Source organism: Peromyscus californicus, unplaced genomic scaffold (genome assembly GCF_007827085.1).
Source record: "Peromyscus californicus insignis strain IS unplaced genomic scaffold, ASM782708v3 Scaffold_14__1_contigs__length_90479793_seg_2, whole genome shotgun sequence".
Taxonomy (NCBI): domain Eukaryota; kingdom Metazoa; phylum Chordata; class Mammalia; order Rodentia; family Cricetidae; genus Peromyscus; species Peromyscus californicus.
The window spans coordinates 57,807,640-57,833,567 of record NW_026294436.1 but is presented as its reverse complement, the minus strand read 5'-3'; the positions used below and the strand labels follow the sequence as shown (position 1 = coordinate 57,833,567).

Here is a 25,928-nt window from a genome sequence, read left to right as displayed (position 1 = left end):
TAATTACCTGACATTTCTCCTTAAATCTTGGAGAGATCAGAAGGGGGAGGGCTTCGTGGAGGAAGCTGGCAGGCATTTTCCTGCCTCTTTGGGTGGAGAGCAATAGTTTAGGGGGTGTCCAGAACACCTACTACTTTTTTTTTCAGGCTTCAATTAAAGGAGTCCCCACTTAAAAACCCACCAGTCTTATTTCTTTCTTCACATTATGGGGGAGTCCCCTGTTGAGCCTGATATTTAAAAAACAACAGCAGCCGGTTCCACACTGACCTTTGCGTTTTCTATTCCACAGAGTCCCCACTCAGACCTATAGAATGTCGTTTCGGGCCCCTGCGCCTTTTCGGGTGCTCCTCCGCCCGGAAGCTTATCCCGTTCTTCACTGGCGCCTCACCTGCTCTGCCTGTTACCTGCTGTGTGGCTTTCGCTCAGTTATAAAAGGCGGCGCCTTATGCTTTAGTTGCCCAGTCTACAAAATAAACTCAAAGCTGCGGAGACTTAAACCGCACCCGGAAAGAGCGTAGAGCCGTGCTCGCTCACTCGCTCGCTGGGCACACAGGGGATGATGTCCGTCTTCTGCGAGGGTCCCAGGAAGTCCCACCCACACGTTCTAAGTACTTAACTAAAGGTTGACGCAAACTGAACTCTTTGTGCCAGCGTGATAACCCGCTTACGGCTTTATCACGGAACTTCGTATGCTGTAAATGTTTGTCTGCCTCACTGACCAGAAAGAACTCCCCAAGGACAAAGCACAATCTCCGTGAGTTCTGTATTTTCTCATGGCTTCATAGCCTAACAGCAGCTCTCTGCTCGTGGGCCCTATTAGGCACCCAACAACTACTTTTCAAATGATTGTTGAATGTGTCTCATTCCCAATCTTCTCTATACAGGTCCAGGGAATTCTTCACCTCTCTTAGACACAAAGATAGATAACAGAGAAATGTTTTTTCAGACTTTTATTCACCAGTTTAAAAAAAAAAACAAACCTGCACCCACACTATAAACACACACACTCACACACACACACACACACACACACACACACACACACACACACACGGTTCAACCCCTAGACTCAACTAAAGAGTCAGTACATTCGTTCTACACCAAGCTCACTCAAGCCTACCACCAGGCCACCACCGGGGTCTATGCCCGCACAGAGTGGTAGGGGCAGCGCCCAAGCTCGGAGCCAGAGTCTTGGCCTCCTTGGCAGATCCATATGCCTTTCCTAGCCTCCCACTAAGTGTGTTCACAGCAGAGTAGCCTGTTCAGGGTAGGAGATGGACTGTTGATAGGCCGGTAGCCGGGCCCTGGTAGCATCCCTGCGGCGGCGGAAGGCTAGAAATTCCTCCCGGAGGGCAGCACAGCGGGCCTCAGGGCCAGGGGCATGGGCTGTGCTCAGGAGACAGCTCTCCTCTGGAGTCTTCACACCTTCAAAGGAAAGGCAGGACAACGCAGGAGAGACATGGTTGGTGACTCATTGGGTGAAGGGCTCAGGCCTGAGGCTCCAAAGGGCCTTTGCATGCAGTGAGCCTAGGAAGCAAGAGACACTCCAGAGCAGGGAGCCTGAGACTCGGGAATTTGACTGGGAAACAGATGGACTCACCTCAGAACATGGCGGGGGAGGGGGGCGAGTGTGGGGCCGTGCGGCCAGCTAGGAAGTTCACATACCTAACTCTGGCTCATGTTCGGGTCGGGACCGAGCGCTGGCCAAGCCCAGGTGCCAAGTCTCCTGCAGCTCCATGTCCCCGGGGAATTCTGAGTCCCATTCATAGTTCTCATCCACAGAAGTGTTCCTCCTGTTAGAAAGGACAGGTAGAAAGCGTGAGCAGAGGAACAGAGGGCATCCAGCGAAGTATGAACCCGGGGTCCTCTAAACCAGAGTGAGCTTCCTGGACCTCGGCAGAGCTTCTAAGAGAAGGAGTCTTCTGGTCTCAGAGTGGAATAGAACATGGAAGGTGAAGGGGGGCGTGGGGGTGGAGGGCATCTGGAATGATAGGGCAGGATGGAGGGCCAGGGCAAGAATGGGTAGGTATTGCCTTTACCTTTTGCTGACGGTCACTACATGCTCCCTTCGGGGCCACCTCTCAGGGCCACTGGCCCAGCTGCTGGTGTCTCCTGGAGCTGGGCTGAGGTAGCTTCCCCCTGCAGAGGGGGCTGTGGAGGGGGGGCGCAGGAAGGAAGCACTTCCTCTCCCACTGCTCTGGCTGGTGAGGCTGCCACGAGGGGCAGCGGGGAGAAGCCCCGGCAGCACCCGCTCCCTCAGGGTCCAGTCAGTCAAAGCTGTGTAAGGGGGCTCTGAGGGGGCCCCGACCCCCATCAGTGTCCTGGGAAGCACTGCCCTGAGGTTTGCAGGAGGAGAGTCTGGTGGTGGGAGGAAAGATGAGGGGGCACAGGGCTGAGTATCCATGAAATCTGGAGGTGGAGCAGGTGTGGGTTCCTCGAGAGGTGGCCAGTCCCCATCTACATTCATCTCCCGGAAGAAGGGTAGGCTCAGGTACTGCAGCAGGGGTCCTGGACCTGGTAGAGGGGCTGCAGGAGGCGGTCCCACAGGGCTGATGTCTGCAATGCAGAGGGGCTGTGGGACCCCACTGGGGCTGCTACTGCTACAGTCGAAGGACTGGGCCAGGCGTTTGGCTGAGTTCTGAGGTTCTGCCCGCTCCAGACATAACCTTTCCTGTGGAGGGGCCACAGTGGGTCCCATCACAAAGCGGCCATCTGGACCCCGGCAAATGGGCTCCAGTGGCAAGTGTCCCCGACCAATTGGAGAATCCGGGTGGGGGCTAGGAGGTCGGGCAGGCTCCCCCCAGAGCAGACTCTGGCGCAGGCTGGGGACGGGGGAGCCCTGGAGCTTCAACTTGGTCACGCTGTCAGGGCTGTCTGAGCCAGGAGCAGAGCTGGGGGAAGGACAGAAGATCAGGGTCTGGCCTTGCAAGGTCTGTTGCACAACCAAGCAGAGCTAGGGAGAGCAAGCAAGGGCAGGGCCAGGTGGTGGGGGCAGAAGGAAGAGAAACAGCGTGGGACTAGTCCCCAAGCCAGGGACAGCACACGCCTGGTCTCACTTCCCTCTAATTTTAACTCCTTCTGAAGGTACAATGGGAAGCAATAGGAAACCAGAGAGGTAAGGACTTACTGCGGGCCTGACTTCCTAGGTGAGAAGATCAGAGGTGGATCTGTAAGGACATGAAAGCAGGACATGATCCAGGTAAATTTCTGCCCAAGCTCCGGGGATACAACCCTCAACCACATTCCCATCCTACTGGGAAAAGGGTAGGTAAGGGCCAGGTACCAGATTGGAAGGACGCCGCACCAGGACCATGTAAAAAGGGAGAGGCTGTTCTCCCGTGAAGAAGCAGCCGGTGGATGGGTAACCCCTTCAAGTGGCCAAGCAGTACTTAGGACCCCAGTGATGAGGGCAGAGGGGTGAGGGCAGCCTAGGAAAGAGAGTGATGGCACCTACCCTGGCGCAGACGTTTTCTGTGGCGACGGGCAGCCCTGCGCCGATTCATGAGGCAGGCAGCCAGGATGCTCACGAGGACCGCCACGCCCAAGAAGCAGACCCCACCCACAACACCAGCCAATACGGGCTGGGGCAGGAGACCTGGTAGCTGTGTTCGGGAGGGGTACACCTCCAGGCCTGGGCAAAGGGGGACAGGAAAGAGGGCCGGTCAGTGGACTGCGAGCCTCCGTGTAACCTCCAGCGACTTTCCCGCCCACTGGGTTCTCACCGGAAGTGGAGATGTTGGCTGTGTTGCTGGGATCACTGACATAGTTATCAGCAAAGGCCACCAGGCGGAACTCATAGAGCACGTCCTGAGGGTTAGAGGTGGGGGGGCCATGGAGCGGATCAGGGCCAGTACTGCCCACCACAGTCCCTTTTGTGAAGACTGCAGTCGGGAGGTAAGAATGAGGTAGGGCAGGGGGTGAAAATGGCCAAGTCAGGATGAGAAGACGGGGTTAGGAAAGAAGAGTGTGACCCCGTCCAAGTCCCTAGGGGGACCTTCCCTCTTTACTGCCCCCGGCACACACCTTGATAAGGCCAGGCACCAGCAGCTGGATTTCTGTGCCTGCCACGGCTTGGTCCAGTATCTCCCAGCCTTGGGAGCCTTGCCGTCCTTCCAGGACATAGCCATCCAGTCTCTTAGGGATGAGTTCTGGGGGATCCCAGTGCAGGAGTACCCCCCGGGGTGTCCGTACTGCCACCAAACCTCTAGGAGGGGATAGGAGAGGTGGCATCTCTGTTGGAGGAAGCGTAGTGGCAGCTGGTGTGGTAGGAAGCCCTGGATGGGACAGACAGACAAATGAGGGGTAAGAGTCTCAGAGTCCTTCATCCTGTCCCTCCCCTGGCCTGCCCCAACTCATAAGTACCCACGCATTCTGCCAGAGCCTTTCTGTACCCTCTCTGGGCCCCAAGCTGCCCAGCATCTCTGCCCTATCCCCACTCCAGGTCTTCCCATCCATTTCTGTGCCGTCCAGGGTTTGGGGACTTCTTACCTTCTGGTATAGACAGGACAATCTCGCTGAAAGGCCCACTGCCCAGCTTGTTCTGAGCAAGGACACTGAACTGGTACTGAGTGTGGGGTTGCAGCCCTGGCACTAGAAGGCACGTTGCCCCCATAGGCACAGCCAGCGATACCCAGTCATGGTGGGCTCGGTCAGGACGCTTGGCCCTGGGGAATACAGGGAAATCTCATCAGCAAGGATGATCGGGATGGTGTAGGGGTCCAGAGAGCTGACCTCACCCCTCTGGCTCAACCACCAAAGTCTCAGGACCTCGGCCCGGAAGGTCAAGAATCTATGACAATAGGGCGGCAGAGCCAGCCCGTGGCTAGACACAGAGGGATGGAAGGAGGGGCAGAGGGCCGGGTAGATCCAGGGTGAAGTCAGGGACAGGTCACTCACAGTGGGGTATACCAGACACTGAATCTCTGCAGATAGCCACCATCAAAGCCAGGCTCCCAAGAGACATTGGCACCCTTGGGTAAAGGTACCACAGACACATTGGTGACGACATGGGGGCTGGTGCCTGGGTAGGGGGAATGGAGGGAGGGATGATGATCAGGACCCTGAAGTAGGGTAAATAAAGAGTACATCGCAGGTTCTGTCCTCCGCCCATTATCCTGGGGGGGGGGGGGTCCCGTACCCACAGATCCCCACCTACACCTCCCAACAGCGATACCCCCCATCTCCTGTTTCACATGGCTCCCCCAGCCCTAGCCCGCTCCCAGGACACTAACCTAGCACATAGACATTGGTAGAAGTGACCACTTGGGCTACAGCATTGCTGGCACTGCACTCCCATCGTCCATGGGCCTCCTTGGTCAGGGGTCGAAGGATGAGGCTGCTGTTGCTGTCCACCTGGGCCTGGCCCTGCAGCCCCTGGCCCACCTACAGAACCACTGGTCAGCCCTGAGGATACATGCAGCCACCCCTCACCAAGGGGACCACTCATCTCTCCGGGTAACTTGTTCCCTCCCCACATTGCCTCTGACAGCCTGTACCTTCACACATCCCTCCTTCCCCCTCCAAAAAAAAAAAAAAAAAAAAAAAAACCAGCCCGGGGAACGGTGGGCATATGGGCCCAGGTAGAGCCGAGTCAGGAGTCAGGAGCCTTACCTTGGCCCAAGAGATAACAGGAGGAGGGTCTCCTCGAGCGGAGCAGGGGATGAGTAACTCTCGCCCGACTTCTTGGAAATACTCTTCCTTGGGTTGGTCTATAAAAGCCGGGGGAGCCTGCAGGCCAGATCTGGATTTGGAGGGGCCTCTTTCACAGCCCCTCTTTCAGCTCTTGGGTGTCCCCCATTCCCAGACCCTTGTCACACTGTCTCAGTCTCCAACTCATTCTCCCTCTCTCAGTCCTGTGTCTTTGCTCCCAGCAGGTAGGTCTGTCTGCAGGGCAATGGTGGGCTGGGGCAGGACCCTCTGAGACAGATGAGTCTCTACAGATGATCCTCCTTGTCTTCTCTCTTCTCTCCCTCCTCCCCGCTCTCTCTCCCCTTTCCTCCATTTCCTGTGGAACTCCGGCAAGGGAGGCAGAAGGATTGAGGTCAGACAGATATGTCTCATTTTCTGAACGTGTACGTGACTGATGTCCCACTGCCCAGTTTCATCTCTGCGTGTTGTGCTGGCTGTTGCTATGACCACCACAAGAAACAGACTTAGAAGCCCCTCCCATACCTGTCTGCCTGACTCCACCCTCTTAACATGGTTTAGAACGCATATCCAGCCACCTAGCCACGCCACAGCACGTCTGCTGTGGGCCTCACCTTGAGCAGCACTCGGGTCACAGAGGAGGGTCCAGCAGTACCAAGACTGTTGTAGGGGGTACAGGAGTATTCCCCCAAGGCATCCTCATTCCCAAGAGCAATGATGAGTGAGCCCTCTGGGCCCTGTGACCAGCCCGGGAACTAGAGGGCAGAGGAAATGACAAGTAGAGAAGTCAACAGAGGTGAAGCCGGGGTGAAGAGAGGCAACCCAAGTGAGGAGGAGATACAGGAAATTCTCTTGTAGAAAGTCAACCCATCAACGCTGGGTCTTGGCCTGACCCTCTCTCCGGACTGTAGACCTCCACCTTTCTCTCTCTCCTGTCAAGGGGCTATTATCAATGGGTGTGAGACTGAGAGAGAGCACAGCTTCACGGTGCCACTCACAGAGAACGGTGTGAATGGGCATCCCTAGAGTTGAGTCACGTGGGGTTCCCTGCCTGCTGTCCTCCCAGCACGGCGTTGCTAAATTCTGCATCTCCTACCCCAAATCCTCTTCTATAAGAAAGCTCCCCGCCCCCATTCTCCCTGATAAAGTGTGACCCCTCACGCTCCGTATCTAAATACTTGTCCGTCATTCCGGTCTGAGTACGACGGCCTATCTGTCTTCCGGTCCTCTCTAGCTCAGACTTCATACCCCCTCACCTGGACTACCTCAGCTGCTTCACAGCCTTCCAGCTGCCCTCCTAACTCCGACTCAAGAGTCCTGATACCACAACGCCACTGTCAAAACCCACCGCTGCTGTTGCCTTAAGATTTTTGTAAACTTTCTACAAAAATTTACCGGACGCCACAACTGGAAAAGCCCCGAGGACGCTATGATGAAAAGACGCAAGGCCTGAAGGAATTTATAGTCTCCTCAGACAAACAAAAGATCTCAATCAGCTTGGAATGAGGTCATCTGAAGTTGGCACGCAGTTTTCCCTTTAGGACCCAACCTGTCTTTCCAGCCTTTTCTACACCACTCAAGTCCCTACAGGTGCTCACAGCAGCTCCCACCTCGCCGCACGACTCATCATTTCATCAACCCACGATACCATACCCTGCCTCTGTGAAGTGGTTTCTGCGTCGAATGACTGCCCACTCTGCAAGATCTATCCCCAGAGTCCCAGGATTTGTTACTGAGCTCTCCTCCATCAGACCTAGAAGCAAAGCCTTGTTCCTTCTCTGGCCTGGCAGCAGAGTCTCTGTTCCAGTTCCATCCTCCAGGCCACGCTCTAAGGATGGATACTTCTTCGTTACGCCCCCACATCCACCACCTAACACAGTATCTGGTAAGAAGCACGTTTCCAAATAACCACGGCACTGAATTACACTCAGCCACCCACTGCAGTTGGCCGTCTGACTATAACAACACCTAGCCAAGACCTTCCTTCCCGTGTCCTGAGTCTGTACCTTGTCCAGCTGCAAGGCCTGCCCGTCTTTGGTCCAGGTGACAAAGAGCAGTGGAGGGTTAGCACGAACTGGACACTGGATCACCCCCCGCATGCCAATGGGCAGAGGTGTCTCGGGAGGCATGACTGTCACCTGTGCTGGGTCTGGAAGAATGTAGAGGCAAGTTGGAGGACAAGGTCTTGGGTCTGTCTGGGGGGGGAGAGTAGCAGGCTGCAGGGGTGGGGGGGCGAGGGTGGAAGTGGGAGCTCAGACTTACAGAGCACAGTGAGATAGGCGGAAGCGGAGGGTGGATGCGGAAAGCCATTGCTGGGCACACAGGTATAGTGGCCAGCGTCGTCAGGCTGAGTGGCCTGCAGCCACAGGCTTCCATCTACCAGGATCCGCACGCGAGGCTGTAGGCGGCTGCAATGTGGCATGTGTGAGGAGGAACTCAGGCCTCGCCCAGACGAGGAGTCCCTCAGATACTACTCATCCGTTCCCTGACTCCGCTACCCAAGAGGTAGGTTACCCTACCTAATGTGGAAGACATTAATGCCATCCTGGAACCAGCTGTAGGTGAGGTTAGCGGGGTATGCCTCAGCCTGGCAGGCCAAAGAGACATCCTGGGAGGCATTGACTGTACTGTTGATGGGGGGTACCACGATGACAGGAGGTCCTGTGGGAAGTACAAAGGCAGAAAGATGTCCTCAGCCCATGGTCTTCCCAGAACCCTCGGGGCTCTTCTGGCTCTGCCCTTTGTAACCTGCGGCACATTACTACAGGGCTTTGAGGGCCTGAGGCGGAAGATGTGATAAAAAAACCATCCTATACCAGAGGCTGCTCTCTTTTCCAAGTCTTCCTTGTTTCACAAGAAGTGACAAGTAGCCCTATTTACTCTATTTCCTTCTGCTTAGAAACCGTATGTGAAGGACTCTGTTCATTTACTCTTTCAGTCCCTGACACATCCCTGTCCCCCACACAGGTCCCATATGTCACCAAAGATGCTGTAACAATGCCAGGATCTAGATTCCCCTGGCATCTCAACACTAATGGCCATTTATGCAGAAAGGACCTCACCGGCTCACAGAAAACTTTCACCCCAGTGCCTGCCCATAACCCCCACCTGGCCACCCATTTTTCTATATGTCAACTTCATCAGGAAGTCCCTGATCAACTTCATCATATGTCCCCATGCCAGGCTGCTTCCTTGTCCCTAGTGAATCCCAGGTCCTGAGTACCATTTCCTAGGGTCTAACCCAGCCACACACCTTCTGCAAACCTGTCTCTAGCTACCATACCCCCATTCCCTTCTCCGTCCCTGGACCCCAATGCACAGCCAGTTAGGGTCAGTAACAAGTGGGAAGTGACCTAAGTGCACCCACGGAGCACCTGCCACAGGCTACACTGAGCGCCTAGCACTCTGCTTGCTTATCTCTCAGAGCCCTCGTAAGAACCAGTGTGGTTAGAATTATCTCTCTGCTTTGGCAGATGAAGAAGTGACGTTTCAGAGGCAGACACATTATGAGGTAACTCGCCCGAGGTCAAAAAGGGAGGCAAGACTTCTACTTGGGCCTTCCTGATGCCAAGGTCTCTGTCCTTTAACTGTGATCCAACCCTGCTCTTGTCAAGTACCAAGGACAATGACACTCCAGTAGTTCACAGATTAATCTGTTTCCCCTCCAGGACACCAGGTGCTAGGAAGTCAGAGTCCAGCCTCACACAGCTCCTTAGCCTCTCCTGCCCAAGGCAAGAGCTAAGAGTGACTACATGCCACTTTCTGTGCTCGTCCAAGTCCCGAGAGGTAGGCATGAACTTCTTTTTTGAGATGACACAACCAGGACCCAGGAGAGTCCCAGGGTTCGTGGCCTAACACTAGCGCCCACGTTCTTTCTGCTATTATACACTGCCGGGCACTAAACCGCCCATGTCTTCATCCTTTCTCTCACCCTACCGGGGCCCCTTCCTCAGATAGGAGCCTCCTCCCCATCTTCTGCGTGCTTCCCCAACACAGGTCCTGTCTTCTCACATGGGTGGCCCGGGTCCCCAGCCCTCCCACCCAAGAGCACCTAGCACCAGCAGTTGTGTGGTATGGGTGACGCTGCCCTCGGTGCTGGAGGCTCGGCAGGTGTAGTCCCCGGCGCTGCCTCGCTCCACCCGGCGGATCCAGAGCGTCCCGTTCTGCACCTAAGTAAGGAGTCTTTAAGAAAAGGCCCTTCCTGTTTGGGCAGCCTCAGACCCTGCACTTCCAGGGCTGGCCAGCAGAGGGAGGCAGCACCCCAGGCTCAGGGAAGCCAAGGGAAAGCCCCTCCCCCGACCCATCTCCCAGCGGAGCTTCTGCCCCCATCTCCTGCCCTCCCAATTCTGCCCGCCCAATCCAGGGGGGCCACTCACTTGCACCTGACCCTGGCCCTTGCCAAGGTCCTGTCCTCGGAATTTCCAAGTCACATAAGGCTGGGGGCTGCCCCGGGCCACACAGCGCAAGGTAACAGCCTCCAGTTCCTTCACTTCCAGGACTAAGGGAGGCGTCTCCAGGAGCTGAGGGGGCGCTGTGAGGGGAAAGAGGCCTCAGGGGCTGCCAGAAAGGCTATCAGCCCACAAAGCAGTGTTCAAGAGCCAGGGAGACCTCATCTCCGAGCTGCTGCCTGCCCAGGTACATGGGAATACTAGCCCAGGGTCACCTGCCTGCTGTACACGGGACCATCCCAACACTGGCTGCATGTCCAGAGCAAGCGCCCAGGGAAATCTGGGAATCAGGAGGTGTGGGTTTTAGACTCATCTCCGCCACCCATTGGTGGCACAAACTGCCTCTCTACCTGATTCTCCGCAATTTCACCTATGAAGTGGGAATGGTTACAACTGTCTCCCTTCTAGTGACGAGGAAGAAACAAGGTCCCGGATGGAAAGTGCTATGCATGCACGGGTGAGCTGCATCACTCGGGACCCAATACACCAGGAGTGGAAGTTCCTGACTCAGAGCCTAGAGGCCGATTGGATTTTATTTGAAGAACTCAGAGGGTGGGAGGGAGGGCAGGGGTAAGAGGCAAGCACCAGATGAGCAAATCCAGTGAGCAGATGCCAGGATGGGTAGAGCATCAGCCCTGCACTGGGATACAAGCAGCTTCCCTTCTCTCCTTCACTACCAGGGCTCCCGTCATTCCCCTCCCCTTCCCACCCCCACCCCCACCCCCGCACCCGCACCACACCACCTGCCCCCCTGCTTCATACAATTGACTGTCAGGTGCACCCAGGAGCCGTTGGCAAAATCCTGTTCAGGGCTGTGTTGGTCCAGGAAGAGCACACGGCACTCGTACCAACCCTGGTCTTCCACCCGGAGCCCCTCAATCTGGAGAGATGCTCCTGTCCGCAGTCGGACTCGCCCTGTGAGGAGGGAAGTCCTGAATCAAGGGGGCTGAATGAAGGAACTCTGCAGGAGCCTCCCCCCCCGCACCCAGGCCTGGTCACACAGGCCATTCCCAGAGGTGGAGAATAGCCTAAGCCTGTTACCCAAGAGTGAGGGTCTGCAGAGGAACCGATAGGATTGAGGTCACTGAGGGCAGATTGCTATGTTCAGTCCTTCCGACTGCTCCTGCCTTTCAATAGATAGCTGAGATCCACAGCAGAAAAAGTCAAGGCATTCTGGTAAGTGGACAGAATGCGCCCCTCACATACACCAGACTTCCCAGACTGTTAGGGGAAGGAGTGAAGAGCCAGCATTTGGTGGTCCCCTCTGGACTCCTACAAGATTCACCATCCCTGGTGTCCTTTATAAGATCAAGATATAAGTCCTCTGGGGGTACTCTGGCTTTTAGAGGACTCTGTCCCTGGAATCCCCAGCAGTCTTTGGGGCCCTCCCAGGGACCCAGACCTCGCCTGCCAAAGCCCGTAATCCCTCAGAGCTATTATCAGCGGCCTAAGCGCCTTAGAGTGGCCAGAGTCCAGCCCAGCCAGGCCGCAGTGTCAGCAGCCTTCTCCACACATCCCATCCCCTCTGTGCCCCAGTTGACTGACCACATGCAGCCCCACAAAGCCCCACACCCCAGCACAAAAGGACACCTCATTCCCGCCAGGTCAGCATCCACAGCACATCCACCCGGCCGACTGAGATGCCCACCCCATCCCTCAGCACCCTCCTCTGAGGGAACCCTGCACCCTGACAGCATTACAAGTGAGAAAGGCACATGCTTGGCAGCCCAAAACAGCCAGGCACAAGTCCAGCTCAGCTGGATGCTCCTTTGGGCAAGTTACGCCGAGACCTGGCCATTTCAGTTTCCTCATCAGTTAAAAAAAAAAATGAGAAAGGGAAAAACTGGGATGAGGTGGAAGGCCAGAGATGAAGCAGGGGAGGTGCAGAGCACCTGGTCACTGGATGCTCAAATAAAGCCTGTTAAACAAATGAATACGACACACATTTGAAATCAGAAGTCTACACTCAATCCTGGGCCCGTCCCTCATCAAATAACGTATCACCTCCCTTTCCTCTTCCACATCAGTGAACTGTACCACCATGCACCAGGTTGCCCTCTGGGGAAGCCTGGCACCACCTGGATTGCTCCATCACCCCCTGCCATGTAGTTATTCATTACATCTCCCAAACCCTACCTCCTAAGCATTAGTATTTCCCTCTCTGCCACCTTCCACCTTGAAGTCTGCAATGTGTCTCTCACCTGGGTTATCCAGCTGCTCCATCCCGCCTACACTTACCAGTTGCCCATGCTCACTTGACCTTTGCTGTGAACAGATGGAATTTTCTAAAATTCACAGGATGGGCAAATGAAAGCTCCCAGGTGGTGCTTTCAGAGTCCTGCCTAGCCCAACCCTCCCCGACAGAAGCAATCCTGAAGCTGCTGGGGTACCCACGCCCTCCAAGCTGCTTCCACTCTAGGGTGGCCTCTCGGAAGTAGAAACTCAGCCTGCTTGCCCTTGGTTGCCACTAGAGAGATGACAACCATAGGATCGAGGGTGGCTAATGGACCTTTCTTCTTCTAACAGTTGGCCCCTGGGTGTGTGGATTCTTTAGACTGGGTGGACCTTCATATAGGTCTGGGTGTATAATCCCCACCCAGAAGATAAAAATGGGCCTAGCAGGTAAATATTTAACATAAGAATACAGTACCCTTCCTCATACCTGCAAGGTCCCTGTCACTCTAATGTGACAGGCCACTGAGCCCAGCAGACCCCAGACTGCAGCTTCCTCCACACCCCCACATCATAGAATTTCTCATTATGGTAATCGCTGAGCTCCTGAGCAAAGGAAGAAAGACTAAGCATTGAATATGAGTCGTGTGATATTAGACAGTCACCATATTTAATCCTCCCCAAAAAATCCATTATTGATGAAGGAACTAATGTTAAACTTCTTTCCAAAATTGCATAGCTATTAGGAGATCAAGCCAGGTCTCCCAAAGTCAGTGCACTTTCCAGTGAACACCGACATCAGAATCAAATAATGTTCAGGACACTGAGCATAATCTCTGACTTCACTTAAGAAATGTTACCAGCTAATGGCTAACAGTCCTGATGCCAGTTAACCAGAATATTCAGTGCAGCATGTTGTACAAACTAACCTCCCTAGGAGGTCCACACTGCTGGGCTGCAGTGTTTCAGAACAAGAAGGTGACCAGAGTGGCAGTCCTATAACTTCCTGTCCCCTGGGCCCACTTCCTCCTATAGATAGGCCTGCCCTCCACCTGCATGGCCAAACCTAATGGACTTCAGATCTGCCTACATACAGAGTCTGAGAAGGACAGAGTCTGCTCTCTTGGGCTCTGCAAAGGCAAGAAACCCACACTAAATTTAACCATGAACATGGACAAGTGTATGTTCACACCGAAGTTTGGAGCACAGCAGTGACCGTGCCCACATACTGCACTATGAAGCCAGAGGCATAAGGAAGCATTCTGGGAAGATGTATCGAGGCAAACAGCTTGGAAGGATCAAAGGCAGGAAGGGCGGCTTATTAGAGTAAGCTTGGACCTTCTAGATGGACATTCAGAGTTGATTTATCGAGCAATCCAGTATAGTCATAAAACCCAAGTCCCTTCTGCTCTGCCGGGCATCCCTGAAACACAGCCCAAAAGTCAACGGACAAGGGCCAGTCTCACTGATTCAGACTTAGTCTAACATCCATCCCAGGAAGCCTAAGTCCAGATCGCCTTTCCCCAATTCCTGGTCAGTTTCACACCACCCAGGTGCTATGCTAAATACTTTAAATACAGTAGCTAACTTAATTAGTCCTAGATCATTTTATACTGCCTTTTACTACTTCTATGCAAGTATACATCTAGGTTTCTCTACTCCACAGCTTCTAGAGCCCTCCAAAACCAGCTTTCCCTTCAGCGTGGTTCCCAGAGCTACTATCTCTCTCGTGATTGCTCCCACACTCTAGGCCACCAGCGTCATGCAGTCCCAGGCCATCTCCCCTCCACTTGCCCACAGGGTTTATGACAGAACAGCATTGTCCTCAGCAACCTCCACCTCCCGTTGCTTAGCAACCGCAATTGTGAGTCCCCCAGCACAAAGGCGGAGAGGCCCCCCCCCCTTCTGAACTGTGAAGCGATAAAGGGTTAATGGGCTCAGAGGCCTCCCTCTGGGGTCTTCACCAGAGCAGGACCCATGTGGCTGGTCAGAAGCTCCAGGCCACTCAGGGGCAAGAGTGGGAACAAAGGGAAGAGGGACATCCAAAGGCTTGCAACTCCCAGTCCTTCGAGCTGGAGAAAACTCACAGGTAGACAGGGGAGCTAGCCATCTCCTGGCTTCTCTGCCTAGGGGCCCAAGGACAATAAAGACTAATGTTGCGGCAAAGGAAGGCGGAGTCCCAGGGAAAGCCCTGCCCACCTCGCCTCCACTCCCCCCCTGCCTCGCCTCTGCCTGGCAATAATTTGAATTTGTCCAGCCTCAGCCCTGCAGCCAAAGCCCCCCCGGGGCACAGACAGGCACAGACAGGGAGGCCGCCTGTTTCTGCCTGCTGTTTCTCTCTACTTGTGCTAATTGAGGCCCACTTTCACCAAGCCCCCAAGGCTTGTGTAGACACACACACACTCGCACTCCCAACTAGGCTGTTTGCCAATAACTGCCCCCAGTTTGAAAATAAACTCTCTCTGGCAGGCACCTGCCGGCGCCTCCCACCCCCCACCCCCCCTCCGCTCAGCCAGCCAGTGACAAGAGCCCAGCCAATCCCAGGATTTCCCTCAGGATTCAAACCAAAGACAGAAAAGGTACCCCATCAGCATCTCTCCAGGTGGCCTTTTCTGGGTTTCACTCCGGGCAAAGGAAGCGCCAAAGCTCTTTCTTGCCCAGCAGCCCAGATCCATCCTTAGGGCCTCCTAAAGGTTCTCTGAGACCTTACTCAGATTGAGGCTCCATCCAGGATCAGGAACACACTGGGGTGCAGGAAAGAGGTCTTCTTCTACTGGGAGGTCTACACAGTACACCTCCACAGGAGCCTCCAGAAGCAGCGACCCAGCCAATCTCATCTATGCCTAGACTTTCGGGGGAACTGAACTGGATCCTCCCCCAGCAGCCCCCGTCTGTGTTCATGTTCTCTGCTACTCAGAATCAGACGACGATGACGATGACGACGAAGCTCCTCATACCCAAAGAGCTCGCATAACTACCCACTCTGTGGACCCTTCAGCCCACTCCCTAAAAGCCTGGAGCCTCCACACTGGCATTTTGGACAGTAGGGAAAGGGAAGACATGGAGCAGCAGGTAGTAGACCCAGAGACCAGCACAGGGTTAAGTGGGGGAACTACAGAAGATCAAGATGGAAGGTTGCATGAAATGAGGATCGAACAATTAGCAAGTCAGGATGGAAACCTGTGGAACAGGGCTGCGGGATCTCCCGTGCAAGACGCCACACATAGCTGAAGGAGCAAAGCTCTAACGTGTGCATGCATCATGTATAAATAAATGAATCCTTCAATGAATTAGCACTACCGGGGAGCAGGGCCATGCTTGCTAAGCAGTTGGGGCAGCAGAGCGGGAGATGCGACTGGAGAGGGCCCAGAGCAGCCTACTCAACCCACCTGTGTTGGTGACACTCCCCCCCTCCCACTTAAGGACAACTCTTACCCACGTAATCAGGGTCAATTCGGGGAGAGTAGAGGCCGAACTGGATGAAGATGGGAAGCAGGAATCCAAAGCGCAGCCACTCGATGACATGCAGAGGGGGGCGGCCAGCTGGAGGCAGCAAGTCACAGCCCAGAACTGCACTCTCCCCAGCCCGGCCCACCACAGAGACCACCTCAGGCTTCTTTCGACCTACGTGGTGGGCAGGACGAGGGAACAGCAAGGGATCAAAATGAGATTTGGGAGGGGAGGCTCCATCAACGTCTCTCTATAGTTTCCTTAAGACTTTGCGTGACAGGAGGGACCCCCAACCTCTCTGAGCCAGCCCTAGCGAGCCAATCTCCTATTCTCACATTCTCACAGATGACCCCTTAGTGAACAGTCACATCCCAGGGTAACAGAGATGACGATCCCCGGGGGTCTGGCTCACCGTCAGCCCCCTGGCTGATGACCAGGCTGAGGATAGTCAGACTGAGACACCAAATCATAGCCCAGCTGGCCTGCTCACCCGGCCCCTCCTATCCACAGGAGCCCAGATGGAGGGGCCGGAAGGATGTCCACTGCCCAGCAATCCCAGAGAGCATCAGTCGTGTTCTGATCCGCCTCGGGCAACCGGGTTCAGCTCTCACTCTTCCAGTTAATGCCTAGCTCATGCAACACCCGAGGGAGCTGTTCCAGTCTGGAGAGCCACCAGATCTAAATGCAAAATATAAGGCAACATACAGAGTTGGTCAGTGGAGGAGACCAGAAGAAAGCCCTGTTTGAGCGAGGTGCGGGGGAAGAAAGAAGAGGGTGTAGAGGAAAGGAAGGGACCGGCACGGAGACCAGAGATTTTTGGGGTAGTACCGCTGGGGATCAACTCCGGGGCCTCATTCCTGCCAAACTCTACCACAGTTGTGCTCCTAGCTCCCAAACCAGAGATCCTGAAGCCCTAAGATTAAGCTAGTGTATGAACACTAGAGAACAAGAGACTGCTGTTGGGCTGAGACTACACAGGTAAGGGAATGGATCCCAGGAAAAGCAAAGGAATTCTGGGAATGCCTGGAAGGGGATACAATGTTCTTAGCAAAGTGAGCAAAGAGAACTCACACAGGAGGAAAAGGATTTATCAGGGAAGTCCTGGAGATGAGGACCATCGTGCCTAGCCCCCTCATCCTTCTTTCCTTTCTCCCAATGCCAACAAGGTCACCAACAACATGATAGGACCATTATTCACCACCACCACCACCACCACCCCGAGTGGCCAATAAGGATCCTAAGGGTCTTGCCCAGAAGCAGACAGCTAGTCTAGAGCAAATCTCAGACAGAATCTAACCCTTTACCCTGTAGAGAGTGCCCCACAGAGCGCCCACATCCAATTCCTCACCCCACTTCCCATCCTCTGTGCTAAGCCCTGGAGCCTGGAGACATTCCCTACTCAGTCAACATCGCTTGCCATCCCCACCTGCTGAAGAATGGGAGGTGGGAGAGGGAGGCAGCATCCTCCAGGTCTGGGCAGATCCAGGCCTGGCAGCTGTAGCCACTTTCAAAATGCTGCCAGAGAACCCTCCCTCTGCCAGACACCCGACTTGGTGCCTCGCCCTAATTACTCCCACGCACTCTTCTCTAGTGCCCTGGGGGTGCCAGGATTTGCCAGGCCCACCATTCCCAAACCCTAGAGGCATGATCTGAGAGAAACCAAAAACGCTTTTGAGTCCCTACCATACACAAAACGAACCCTGGAGCATGGAAGGCAGGCAACTCCTCAGTGTCTAAGGAAGTCACAAAGGACCAAAGGGCCCTGACCTGGGCCTGGCAAACCAAGTGGACTCTGCTCTGAAGCCTCCACCCTCTTCTTGGCCTCACACAATTCAGCACTGTCTGTAAAATACCCTCCACAGGGCAGTATCATTCCTGCCTCTGCATAACACCGGTTTGCCTGACTCCTGGTAATTCCCTTGCCTCCTGCTGCACCCAGCCAGCTCTCCTGGACTTCCCTGGAAAACCTTCCAATTGTACCATAGAGAAGCCATTCTCTTCTGGCTCTACCAGGAATCTTGTGACCAAGGCATCCTCAGAATTTATCCTACTTTTCCTGGAACCTTTCCAACTCCTACTCCCCATCCATCCTCCGTCCTTTCCATCTCCCCGTCCAGCACTCCCTCATTTCTTCCAGGACTCCCATCCCAGCCATACACTTTTCACAATGTCTGCAAGATTCCAGTTTCTCACACCTGATCTCCAAGTACAGAGAGAGGGGCCTCGCTTCAAAGCAACCTTGGCTGGCCTCCTCCAGAATTCCCACTTGCCCTCCTCCCTTTTCCCCACCCTGCTCTCCCGGGAATCCCCCACCTCCCAATCCTCCAGGACGCAGCCCACAATACACTTCTCATGGTCTACCACAACAACAATTCTCTTTTCCCTCGCATTCTCTGGCTCCTGGAGCGCCTTCCTTTTGGAACCCGCCAAGAACTCCCCTGTATTACCTCCTACACTCTTCCAGATCTCTGGGAACCCCCACTCACCCATCAATAATTCCACTTCGCTCCCAGCACTACCCTGGTTCTGCTTCCCCAGATAATTTCACTTCTCTCTGAAGCTCTCCCGCTTCCCCCTGGCCCCCAGAACTCCTCACTGCTCCCCATGTCCCCGCCAGCACCCCATTTCTACGCCCCAGGACACCCCCACCCTCACCTGCTCTGCACCGCACAGCTCTGCTCTCGCAGCCACACAATAGGGGGCGGACCCGCCTCCCCGCCTCAGATGCCCCGAGCGCCTCCCGTCGCCCTGGAGACCGCCAATCCCCCCCCTCCCGCGGCGTCCAATTGGAGCCAACAGAGGCCGGGCAAGGCGGGCGGGACCCCCGCGCCTCCTGGGAGTTGTAGTTTAGAGACAGAAGGACGCGGTCGCACGTGGGCTCCAGTCGCCCCCTCGTGGAGCTTTGTACAACTAAGCGTGGGAAGGCTGACCGCCGCTTCCCGCCTCTAGTCAGATGGGCTACTGGGTCGGACAGACTGGTGCACCAAGAGCCGCAGGAGCCTACCCCCTTTGCAGGATGCTTGCATGCCCTCCTTCCTTTATAACTTACCCGTGGCCTTCTCCTCTTTCCGAACAAGCGTGCCACAAAGGAGGCATCGAAGGTTGAAATCTGAGCCAGGGGCAGGAGCACCTGGTGGAGAGCACGATTCCCCGCCCCCTCCCTGGGGATCCACCCAAGTCCCGGACCCATCTGATCTCCTATCTTTATCCCCACCCCCACCCATTTCCTCTCGCTGGACTGGAAATACCTGTCTGTATTGGCTAGCTCCCAGCTTTTGCCCAGGCGCCTCCCCGTGTGTGTGTGTGTGTGTGTGTGTGTGTGTGTGTGTGTGTGTGTGTGTGTGTGTGTGTGTGTGTGTTTGTGGCTGGAGAAATAAGCCCAGGTGTGTGTGTGTGTGTGTGTGTGTGTGTGTGTGTGTGTGTGTGTGTGTGTGTTTGTGGCTGCCGGGGCAGCTTCTGGCACCAACGACCTAGAGAAATAAGCCCAGGGGGAAGAAATGACGGGCGCCCTGACAACGGAGATTGAAAGAGAAAGAATGGAATTATCTGATCCTTCACTGAACCCCTTGCAGGGTGCCAAGCCCTGGGGTAGATGCACGTTTAGTTCATTGCTCCTGTCATCTGCCCTGAAACCCCCGCGAAGCGAGTGCAGCTCCTTTTGACAAGTGGGAAAGCAGCGGCTGGACCAGACGGAGGAACTTGCCCAAGAGTTCCCACCTAGGCACATTCAGGGTCCAGCCTGGATCACGGAACCCACCCCCTTGGACATTTCACCCACAGGCAGAAATATACCTGCCCTCAGAAAATGGTACCTCTCAGCTTGGCGCTGCTGTGGGGGTGCGGGCTTGCTATTTGCTCTCCCAGCAGGCCCAGGCAACAAGGTCCAGGTACTACTTCCCAGTGAGCTCCTCTGGAAGCCCTCCCTGAAAGCAACATACTGTCCTCACCACACTCTGACTGGGGTTGAACTCCCACTCAGTGTATCCCGCATGTAGTTAATGGAATCCAGGTCAGAACAGACCCTGGGGAAAGATTGTAAGCACACCTGAATCACTGTCACACCACCCCCTATAGTGGTCATCCAGATCTGAACCCGTTGCTGTGGTTGGCCTTCCATCTTTAGTAAGTCCTGAGAGCTGGAACATTCTTCCAGGTGTAAGTGCCTGAGTGTTTTGGGGGAGGGGGGGAGTGGCGGGGGGTGCGGGGAGCAGGGAGCGGGGCGAGGGAAGGAGGCTGCAGCAGAAACGTGGTTTTTCCTACCACCCCTAACAAGGGCCCAGAACTAGTGGCTTTGCCCCTCGTTTGCGCAGTAGGCTGCCCTAACAGTCGACCAGGTGATATCATGCCAGTAAGAAGAGCATGAACATAACGGTAGACTATACAATCAAAAGAGGAAGTCTTTGATTTCCTGGTTCCTTACCAATTAATTGTAAGGCACTGGCCCCACCTCTGGTCCAAGAGTTTCATTTCTGCAGTCTATGGTGGTTTCTGATAGATAAGCTACTCACTTTCATGTGGATGTTAAAATAATTTTTTTTTGTAAAAATGAGATTTTTACACGGTTTTCAAATTTTAAGTTTATATGTTCATGCTTTTCCTGAAAGCTTTTTTTTTTTAAATTATTATTGTCATTTTTGTCTGATTGATGTATCTTACGTGTTTGTTTTGTTTTGTTTTTGTAAGAAAGGGAACCTAGACCTGTGACTTGTTCCCTCCTTACTCCAGAAGTGAAGTTGATTTTTTTTTTTTAAGTAATCCCTAAAGGTCAAAACTAAAGATTTTACCCCCACTTGTCCTTGGGCCATAGTAATTGCTCCTCTGGAAAAATTTATTCAGCCAACCAGGACTGCATCTAACGTATCAGCTAGCTTGTTTATTTCCATTTCTGGGTGAGACTATCAGAAAATGGTGAACCTGGGGAGCCTGTGGACAGCGTGTCCATGAGTCCTGGTCTCTCACCTTTTAGAACGTGCCTCTCCAGTCTGTTTTCTCACATACCCTTTTGCCACAGTGTGTGGCATGGCAATCCCTAGTTACTATGATCCTTCACTTATGAGCATCTTGGTGTGTATTTTCTGTCTGGCTTGAATGTCCATTCCCCAGATTGCATGAACCTATTTCAAATAATGAATAAGATTATCTTAACGTGCCGCCAGGTCACTAGCCTGGCTTCCGAGGGTACACTCTCTGCGAAGTTTAAGTCTTCCTTCTCCAGGCTGTTTTGGACTTTTCTCTGTTCCGAGATTGGCTCTGAGAAGCAGGGACTCTGCCAACTCCAGGGAGATCCCTGGACCTGCCACACAGGGACTATTCGCTTCTGTTTGCTTCCTGTACGCCAGCTCCAAAAGACAAGAGAAATGGGCTGTCCCTCTCTGTGAAAAAATGGACTCCAGGTGGTTCACCCAGGCAGGCCCTCACCTTATGGTGGCACCTCCTATGACAGGCATGGAAAGTGTCAGGAGTTGGGGCTACAGGCCTTTTTTGAAGACAGGACTATCTGGTACCTAAAGGAGGCCCAGTCTCTGTAAGAACTCCAGGAAGCTACACCTACGTCTTCCTTTCAAGTATGTGTTTTTTGTGGAACTGAACTGAGGCTCAATGGATGTTGGGTAAACACAGGATCCCAGGCCAGGGGAAAGTGCCTGAGTAAAACCTAGGTCTCCCAAGATCTCACCCAGTTCCCTCTTTGGCACATCCTATGTCACCTCCACCAAGTCATTTATTACTTACACCTGTCCTACTGATTAAGTGGCTTCCCTTGCACCCCCTCCTCCTCTGAACCCTGGCAGTTACCTAAGTAAAACACCCAAGATCAAATTTGGGGAAAATGGTATGATAGGCACATCAGACCTAGGGCTATGGAAAGAGCAAGAGTAAGGAGCCCCCTACACTGACCAAATATTCCAATCAAAACGCCTAAAACAGAAACCTATAAGAAAAAAACAAACAGGCCGGGCGGTAGTGGCGCACACCTTTAATCCCAGCACTCGGGAGGCAGAGGCAGAGGGATCTCTGTGAGTTCAAGGCCAGCCTGGGCTACAGAGTGAGTTCCAGGAAAGGCACAAAGCTACACAGAGAAACCCTGTCTCGAAAAACAAAAAAAGAAAAAGAAAACAAACAAACAAAAAAACCAGGAAGGCCTCAAAATCAACTTAGATAGGGTTTCTTTGTGTAACCCCTGACTGTCCTGGAACTTGATTTGTAGACCAGGCTGGCCTCGAACTCAGAGATCCACCTGCCTCTACCTCCCAAGCGCTGGTATTAAAGGCGTGCGCCACCACACCTAATGTCAACCTTAAACAAAAGTCAAGGGTACAAGATCTTAGTAATTGATCCAGTGAGTGGTCACTCCTACGAGGTGAGCAGCAGGGCTCAGAGTGGGGTATCAGGGAGACAACAGAGGTCACCAATCTCAACTATAACCCAGAGAAGGACTGAGCAGGGGTCTCTGCCACCTCCTTGTGGGACAGCTTCTATGTAGACTTGGTACACTGGGTAAAAGAGTTATGTAAAGTTATCTGTCAAAATAAGGATAGGGGTAGGAGAGCAAGGAGTCTTAGGCACAAGAGTTATGAACTAAATGAACTGCTGTCACAGATTTAGTTAGGTGAGAAAGCCTTTCATGTAGTTTATTGTAAGACTTAGGTTGGTGAAGAATGGGATGCATGCAGTAAAAACAAACACTTCACTCTAATGGGGTCTTCAGACTCATTTTCCCGCCCAAAGGCTAGCCTGAGAAGGGACGTGGGCTTCAGTGAAGATACCTGGACAGGTAGTGAAAGTGGGCAACAGGTTTTCCCTGGGCTGCCCAGCACCAACACAAGTGTCAATCAAGCACAGCTCTTCCAGAAGGTGGGGACTGACTTTATTGCCAGCTGGTGTCTCTCAGGGAATATGGCCCTTTGAGGTATTCAGCAGTGATCCTCCCACCTGTCCCCCAGATGATTTCCCTGGAGGCTAAGAGGAGACAAAGCTCAGAAGAGGGATCTCCAGGGGCCGATCAGACTGGACTAGGGCCAGGCTTCCCCTTCTTACGCAGTTTGATTCGGTTTCTCTTGAGTTTCCTCACCCTCGCCATCTCATAGTTTTTCTGGGCTCGGAAGACACAGAGTCCCACAGCCAGAGTTACCAAGAGTAAGAGAAGGAGCAAGCCCTTGGCCAGGAGGCAGACCACTGAAGACTTCTCAGAATAGCCAGGCTCTGTATAGGAAGAAAGGAAAAGAGTTCATTAAAAGAATGGTTAAGTTTAGAGGGCAGTTATCTGTCTAGTTTCATAGAAAGGCTCTCCAGTTAATAATCAGCTCATCTCTTATACCAAATGTCTCTAGAAATACCAATCCCTGCACAGAACTGGTATCTGGCCCTCAGTCTCAAGCCAAGTGCAGAAGAATCCTCTGGAAATCCAGAGCAACTGACAAAGGCAGGGTCCCTCCCTGATCCAGTGGCAAGCCTCTACAGAATAATGTTGTGTTCTAGGGTCCCTGGAGAGCCTCAGGCATGAGGGGAGGTGGTATCCTGAGGCACAGGACTTGTACAAGCTCAGGAATTGTTTCTTGGGTTCTGGTACCTGCACAGAAGGACCCAACAGGGATGAGACGGGAACTGGAGTAGCTGACGGGGTTGCTGACCCTACAAGTGTAGGAAAGGGCTTCGTCACCAGGCCTCCAAGATGTACTGATGACAGAGCCTTCATGAGGAGTGTCAGTGCTGTCCTGAGATGAAAGCCAGCTGTAGGTCACATCCACGTCTGCTCTCTCTACAGAGCACATCAGGGATATGTCACAGGCACCTTCCTCAGGAATCTTAACGTTCACAGTGATGTGGGGCCTTGACAGTCGCCCTAAAAAAGAAAAAAACATGAAGACCCACTGAACAGTCTGAAGTTGGGTCTGTTTTCCTAAGTCTCTCAAGCCTTGGGTATTCTTGCCATCTTGAGAGGCCCTTTACTCAAAATAAATAAATAAATAAATAAATAAATAAATAAATAAATAAATAAATAAATAAATAAATAAATGAATGAATGAATGAATGAATGAATAAATAAATAAATAAATAAGCAAGTAAATAAATAAATAAATAAATAAATAAATAAATAAATAAATAAATAAATAAATAAATAAGCAAAACCAGATAAAACAACAATATCATTTGTGGTTGCAGGGCCGCAGAATATCTGCTTAGACAGATATACACCAGTGGTTCCTTGTTACTTCACTCTTAGTTTATACACCTCCTTCCCCTAGATCCTCTTCGGTCTCACTGATTGTACAAAACATTACCACCCTCCCAAAGACATTTACATTTTAATCGCCTCTCCAAGGTCCTAAGTAGATTCAATGTGGCAGGTAGAGAGAAGAAATGTTAGTTCAGGTGGGGGAGGAAATGATGAGTAACCCTCAAATCACACAGGGAGATAAAGGGCTCAAGAGCTATTTATCTAGAGGATGCAGTCTCCTGGGTGAGAAAAGGGCCCTTCGATGCCCTATTCACAGTCCTCATCTCTCTCACTGCTTTGGGAACCTCTGTGGAAACATCCTCAGTCCTAATGCCTCCTTGTTCTAGCCCACTCTCCCTGTGGCTGAAGCTCAGACACTGGAACAGAGCACACTAGAGGCAGTCTGCCTTCCAGTTCCAGCCTCGTAAAGCTTACCTCGGCTCCCAAGCATCCATGCCAAGTTCAGGAAAACCAGAATAATAGGAGTCTAAAACTCACGGTAGACACGGAGATCGTAAGACTTCGTGACAGAGAGCTGGGATGTCTTCAAGTTGACTTTGGCTTGGTAAAGGCCAGAGTCCTTCCAGGTCAGATTGCTGATATGCAGAGAGTAACTGGACTCTGGGATGCCCACTCGACCCCGGTAGCGAGGATCCATCACAGTGATGTTGGCTGGCTGTCCCTCTTCCCCTGGTGCCACTACGGCGAGGTTTTTTTGAGAGAACCAGATGATGTCCTTAACCTCTTCATTGGATGGTATTTCCAGAGAGAGGATGATAGACTCTTGAAGGACTGCAATCACTTCCTCAGGGTCCTCATCATCTCCAGAAAACCCTTTGGCTGAAAAGAGATGTATGTAGCCCAGCTGATATCTCTGGGAGCCCAAGGCTAGTTAGCATGGTAGCTATGGCTCCTCCTCATCAAAGCACCTTCTCTGCTCAGTGTGACTTTTTAGCTACCTCTTGTAGTTCTAGATTTCCATTGTACCCCAAGTTGGTCAGGGAGGGTCCCCATTTATCGCTTCCCCATCCAACGTTTTCCTTCTTCTTTGTCCTTCTGGAACTGCAACCCCATCCAGATCCTTCTCTCTTATCCTGCTCTGAGGCCGTCCTCCATCCCTTGGAGAGCAGAATGGAAGTTCCTCAAAACTATCCTGGGATCCAGCTATATCACTCCTGGGTACATGCTTGGCACAATTCAAGTCAACATACTGCAGTGATATGGGCACATCCACGTCTATTGCAGAGCGAGCTACAATAGCCAAGCTATAGAATCAGCCTCGGTGCCCATCCACAGGAGGGTTGACACATTCTCTCTAAAGAAAGGGTCTTGCTAGCCCAAGACCAGGTAGAACAGAGGCATACCAAGATAGTCTCATGCAGCACTAGGCAACCACTCACCTTCCCGAAGCAGCAGAAGGAGTGACCAGAGAAGGGCCCCCATATCAGCAGCTCCTGCCTGGGAAGAGTGATGTGGTCAGCTCCCCAGGTCGTGGAAACACTAGCTGGTAAGGGGCTCCTAGAAGAGGAATGACTGACTGATATCGATAGGAAGTTGAGAGGGAAATACTTCTCACTTCAACTTCCTCTGTCCACATTAAGCTCCTCCCTGGCCCTCATGGAAAGAAATTTCTCCCCAGCCTAACAGTCAGATGATTTATCCACTGACTCAGATTGCCCATCCCCCAAACTCAGTTCAAATCTCACTTCCTAATAAAGACTTTCTATCTCCAACTCTCTGTATGTCCAGATCCCATAGAAATCAAATATGCACGTACCAGCCTGCTCTCGGCCCTCAGCAAGCTCTCCCCACCACCTTAGTATTTCCTGTGTTGCTATGATCTTTATCTCCCCTGAGAGTCTATATTTCATTTCCTCTGTATGTTTCACTGTTCCTGGCCCCTGTTAAATGCACATTCGTGGCATTAGAATACATAAGTGAGGGAAGTCTTTCCGTTTAAAGCTATTTGTATTCCCATTTGTGATGCTCTTTGGGGG

The 25,928-nt window shown here is 53.0% G+C and overlaps 2 protein-coding genes across 7 annotated transcripts; both read right to left on the bottom strand.

Annotated features, from left to right (window-relative positions):
* Positions 1-970: 970 nt before the first annotated feature.
* On the bottom strand, positions 971-18,786 carry Igsf9 (immunoglobulin superfamily member 9). Of its 6 annotated transcripts, none has more exons than XM_052737670.1 (21): positions 18,766-18,786; positions 16,129-16,394; positions 15,702-15,890; positions 10,857-11,009; positions 10,023-10,177; positions 9,698-9,815; positions 8,166-8,307; positions 7,909-8,054; positions 7,653-7,795; positions 6,261-6,401; positions 5,611-5,727; positions 5,232-5,382; positions 4,897-5,020; positions 4,489-4,664; positions 4,024-4,274; positions 3,723-3,807; positions 3,455-3,631; positions 3,128-3,167; positions 2,040-2,891; positions 1,666-1,793; positions 971-1,425 (listed from the first exon to the last, which is right to left on the bottom strand). In XM_052737670.1, exons 2-21 carry the CDS (start codon positions 16,184-16,186, stop codon positions 1,244-1,246), a joined length of 3,528 nt encoding a protein of 1,175 aa, XP_052593630.1. In that variant the 5' UTR covers positions 16,187-16,394; positions 18,766-18,786; the 3' UTR covers positions 971-1,243. The 6 variants fall into 6 exon arrangements, with proteins under 6 accessions (XP_052593630.1, XP_052593628.1, XP_052593629.1 ...); XM_052737668.1 differs by lacking the exon at positions 18,766-18,786 and adding an exon at positions 18,372-18,447; XM_052737669.1 differs by lacking the exon at positions 18,766-18,786 and adding an exon at positions 18,203-18,305.
* Positions 18,787-22,358: 3,572 nt separating this feature from the next.
* On the bottom strand, positions 22,359-25,444 carry Slamf9 (SLAM family member 9). The gene is made up of 4 exons (XM_052736641.1): positions 25,332-25,444; positions 24,430-24,771; positions 23,284-23,556; positions 22,359-22,916 (listed from the first exon to the last, which is right to left on the bottom strand). The coding sequence occupies exons 1-4, from the start codon at positions 25,372-25,374 to the stop codon at positions 22,717-22,719; spliced, it is 858 nt and encodes a 285-aa protein (XP_052592601.1). The 5' UTR covers positions 25,375-25,444; the 3' UTR covers positions 22,359-22,716.
* Positions 25,445-25,928: the final 484 nt, after the last annotated feature.